We start from the raw sequence: 4,415 nt of genomic DNA on the forward strand, positions 1-4,415 counted from the left end.
GCAGTTATCTTCGGAGGCTGCAGCTCATTTTATTTATTCTGTTGCGTTTTCTTTTCTTGGATACCTTTATTTTTTAATCTACCGAAAACACCTGGCGGGGGGGGGGGATGCATTTCTGACATGTCCCCTTTCAACGCTGGAACCTTGCAAAATTCCGCAAAACGATTTATATTGCACATCTAGCTCTTTGAATTGCTAACCAAGAAGTTTCCACTCCATTCAAAGCCAAGGGGCTCTTGCTTTAAAAGAAATCAGGCTAAATCCTGAGGACAAACCCCTCTAAGGAGAATTAGTCAATGTGTCATGATTTATGAAGCACAATGGCAGCTGGAAAACAGTTGACAGTTATCTTGGACAAGCCCCTTCCTCTCCCTATAATGCACGTAGGCTGACGGTTCCAGATTCTTCGCTCTCCTGAGCGAGAGGCCCCGGTCTTCCCGTCTGGCCCCTGCCCACTTCCCCGGATGGGCACGCCAAGACCCGAGTCACGCGTGGGCCTGCGACACCCCCCCCCCCCCCGCCTCCGCCGCACCCCCGCCTGGCGCAGGCAGCAGCCGCAGCGGCCCAAGACCCCACTTTCGCTTTCCGGGGCGCCGACGGGCCGCACGCCTGCAGGCCGGGGCTCCGCCTGCAGAGTGGGCGCCGCGCGTCCCTTACCTGCAGTGCCGCATGGCGCGTCCGGCCGCCCACCTGCACAGCATCCTAGAGCATCCTTTCTTCAGCGCGACGGCTGCGAGCGCGGTGACGTCACCGGAGGCGGGTCCCACGCCGCCACGTGACGCCCTCGGGGCGAGGCGGGGAGAGGGTGGGGGGCGAGGAAGACCTGGAAGGCCCCGGAGGTGAGGAGCGGGGGACCGGGAAGCCCCGCTCCGGGGCCTCCCCTCTGGGCAGTTTGCTGGACGTGCGCAGTTTGCCTGGCCTTTCACCGGCTACGGGAAACAAACAGCACACAGGAGGAGAAACCCGAATGATTACAGGCTCCAAGCGTGTAATAGGATTTCAGAAGAGTTAGCAGTACAGGGATTAGTAACGACAGGGAACAACTAACTTAGTGTTTGAGTTTTAAGAGTCTTTATCAAATGCAACGGAAAAACCGATTTTGTGTAAATCAAAAGGGCAGTTGAAATACGAAGCGCACGGAAATACTTTGCACTGAGGTTCGCTGTTTGAAGTCATACCTCAAATACTTCCAATTTGAAGCATATTCATCCTGGAATATTACGTTAATTGCAGTGGTGAGTAAGGTTTTTGTCTACTGTCACTAGCATAACATTCTAATCCATATTAACGTGGATTTGCCAAATAAAAAAAATAAGGATACCGTATATTCATGCCACCTACCCGTGTTTTCTTAACTTTTCTGGCAAGGAATTTGATCTCTCAGACATGAAGGAGTGAATTCACAAGAACTCACTATTTCACGCTTTTTAATTTTTATCACATTCTGCAGAAAGTGAGTCATCTTACTATTACAGAAAATATGCACGATGTCAACAGTTCTCATTCACAACTCAAAACAGCCTTGCCTAGAAAGCCTTAGAAAAGTCCCAACGGTGATCATGTAAATTTGAAAGGGCATATTTCAAACTTGAGCAGTGAACATACCAAGTTTTCTTCTGCCAAACCATATAAACGGTTTTGAAATGTGGAAGGACAAAAGCAGGAACCGGTTTTACTTGTATCCCAGCTTCATATAGACTAGTTTATTTTCAATAGAGTTTAAATCGCAATTTCAAATTTCCCTTGTCCCCGTTGGGCCTCCCAAAGAGATGTGAAACATTGTTTTACAAGCAGATGAGAGTTACCTACTTGCTATTTATTCCGCAGGTTTCACGTCCTTCTATATTTAACCTGGGCCCTTTTACGGCCATTCCCTCCACAGTAACCAAATATCTGTTCAGAAGGTCAGTCTGTAATTTGGGAACAACCAGGGGCCCTTGCCCCTCACAACGATCTATTATTTTCAGCACCGGATTTTAAAACTCCACAAATGTGGCCGTGTGGTTTTCTAGGTCACTCCTCGCAAGCTTGTTTTTCTAGGTGATCAGTAACTCTTACCTTGGGCTTTCTGGTTCCTGAGATAGAAAGTTAAAAGGCTACCGAAATCCCCCGTTCCCGTGGGTGGAGGGTCTAACGGAGACAGAGTCTGACAGGCTCACTTTCCTGCCAGAGGCAAATGTCGATTTCAGCCCCAGGCGCCCAGGGCGGCCCCACCCCCACCCCCCACGGAGCCAGGCTCGGAGGTCACGTGCTGGGCCCAGCCACTCAGCCCGGCCCAGCCAGCTGGGTCACCTCTCCGGTCTGGAGGCCCGCCATGCCAAGCTCTGTCGCCTCCTACCCTCGGTGTGTGTCCCCGGCCGGCGAGAACCTCGCGTCCGGGACACAGGACGCTCTGCCCTGAGAAGCCGGCCTGCACAGGCTGCTGTGACAGAGTTCCAGGAATCGAGGGGACGTGGGGAGGGTCTATAAAATGCCCTCGTGCGGTCTGAAATGACATGCTCTGTGTTCCGGCTTGGCAGAAACGATTACAGCAAAGGCACCTTCCTCATTATGGGGCGATTTTTTTTTTTTTTTTTTTTGCCAATAGGTCAGTTTCACCTTCTCTTTCGGAGGGGATTGCTCAAGTGTAAGACACATTACAGCCAACGGGGCGGGTCAGAAAAGGCCTAAAATGGCCGTGTCAGTTTCCAACAGAATGAGATGACTTCTGTCAAAGGTTCAAAATAGCCGAAATAAAACCAGCGAATCCCTGGAGCACTCAAACCAGAACATGCTTCACAGTGGTGAGTTATAATGGTATAATTTTCAGTGGTTACCGGTCATAGCAACTTTGGGAAGCGGTGCACGTTTTGCTTATCCTTTCCAGAGACACAAGCAAGAAATGACCAGGTCCACTTAGCTTTGCCTGCCTGACTGGACCGGCTCTGTCTGCTCGGGGACCCTTCAAGGTTGGTCTTCATTTGTTTCTGATTTTAACAATTCCCCCGCTTTTGGTCATCCGTGAAGCAGGCTGAGAGTATGACCGGCCATAGGATCATGGTCTTGGTAGCCAGTCCAGAGGATCACACATTTCTGTTGCCATTGAGTCATCAGGCCAGAGGGCCCTGTAGTCACCATCTTCGTCATTCAGTCACGTGGTTATTGCTGATTTCCTCCAGTTGCCTGATCTTGTTGGATACCCTGTGGCACGGGACTGACTGCCCACAGGCACTTAAAAGCTTCAAGTGCATACAATATGATGATTGTAGGGAGAACAATAGCCAAGGATTGAAAAATTCCCCAGAGCCGAGATACCCAGGAGCCAAGGTTTCACCAACCAAATAAATCAACCGGGTTATAATCAGATTCAGGTTTTACCTTACTAAGTCAATTTGCCAAAAAAGTTTATTTACATAGGCATAACATGATGTATTAGCAAACACATATCCTCGTGATTTCCTAGGACAGGATGAACTTGATGTTGTATTTCAGGAGGCGGTGTCGCACGTGGGCTTCCCCCTGAATTAGGCGGCTATGTGATGTGGGCAATCAGATGATTTAATGAGAGGCATTTCTATGTTAACAAAAGAAAAACAAAGACCCACAGTTGAAGCAAATTAGAAGTTCCGTTTTCTAAATTGGGAGAGCAGTCGGCTGAGAACATTTCGAACTGTCGGATTCTAAGTATCTTCAGACAGAGTGCAAGCAGTGACAGTCAGGCAATCAGACAGACTTTCCTGTTTGTGGTGTGAATGTCCCTGGGGGTGGTTCTGAGTGGCCACCTGGCCACGGGCACAAAGATGGTCCACACCATCTGAAGCCCGTATCAAGTTGGCCAGCTTCAGCCTGCCTGGCTTCGGAGAAGGGGCAGGTTTAAGTTCACAGTGATTCCAAGTCAAAATAGTGGGAGAAAATTGGAAATGCTGGTCTAGAGAGTGGCAGCCAAATACTGGAGGAAGCTGGAACTCAGGATCCAGTCCAGTCCAGCTGGAACTCAGGATCTACTCAGGTAGAAAATAAGCCTCAAAGACGATCACCAGCACTCGAATCTAATAGCCACCAGGGTGTGTTACCGAAACATAATTTTCTCTCCATAATCATTTCCATTTCCATCCAAGACCAAGGAGGCAAGACCAATTTGTTTTGCAAATTAAGTGGAGTTTTAATAAACTCGGCCTGATTATTTACGTAAGCGCAGCAAGAATAGTGATTGATCATGTTCTTCCGGATCCTTTTAAATCCGCAAAACCAAACATGAAAGAACCAGCAATATTTTAAATGAAGTCATAAAAATTATAGTCATCTTCATGGATCCATTGGGTCTCTTGTAATTAATTCTTGTTGAGCTCGATCTTTTGTCGGTTTTATGAACTCATCACTTTTCCATGGAAGTTTTAGAAATTCTTACCCACTTCAGTATTATGATCTTAAAGTCA

At 48.3% G+C, this 4,415-nt stretch overlaps 1 protein-coding gene across 3 annotated transcripts in view; it reads right to left on the minus strand.

Annotated features, from left to right (window-relative positions):
* The window catches only part of CLCN4 (chloride voltage-gated channel 4), a 59,919-nt gene extending 57,714 nt beyond the window's left edge, over positions 1-2,205 (minus strand). For 2 of the 3 annotated variants that reach the window (XM_040467619.1, XM_040467617.1), the window contains exons 1-2: positions 2,059-2,205; positions 658-929 (exon numbers count right to left, since the gene is read on the minus strand). Coding sequence is in view for 2 of the 3 variants with exons in the window: in XM_040467617.1 (XP_040323551.1) it covers positions 658-701 (44 nt within the window). In the remaining variant the exon portion in view is untranslated. Of the gene's footprint in view, positions 1-657; positions 930-1,341; positions 1,445-2,058 lie in introns of all 3 variants that reach the window. The other variant, XM_040467618.1, reaches the window with a different exon arrangement.
* Between the last annotated feature and the right edge of the window lie 2,210 nt (positions 2,206-4,415).

The sequence above is a fragment of the Herpailurus yagouaroundi genome, unplaced genomic scaffold (genome assembly GCF_014898765.1).
Source record: "Herpailurus yagouaroundi ecotype Mexico unplaced genomic scaffold, PumYag 67525, whole genome shotgun sequence".
In the NCBI taxonomy this organism is placed as follows: domain Eukaryota; kingdom Metazoa; phylum Chordata; class Mammalia; order Carnivora; family Felidae; genus Herpailurus; species Herpailurus yagouaroundi.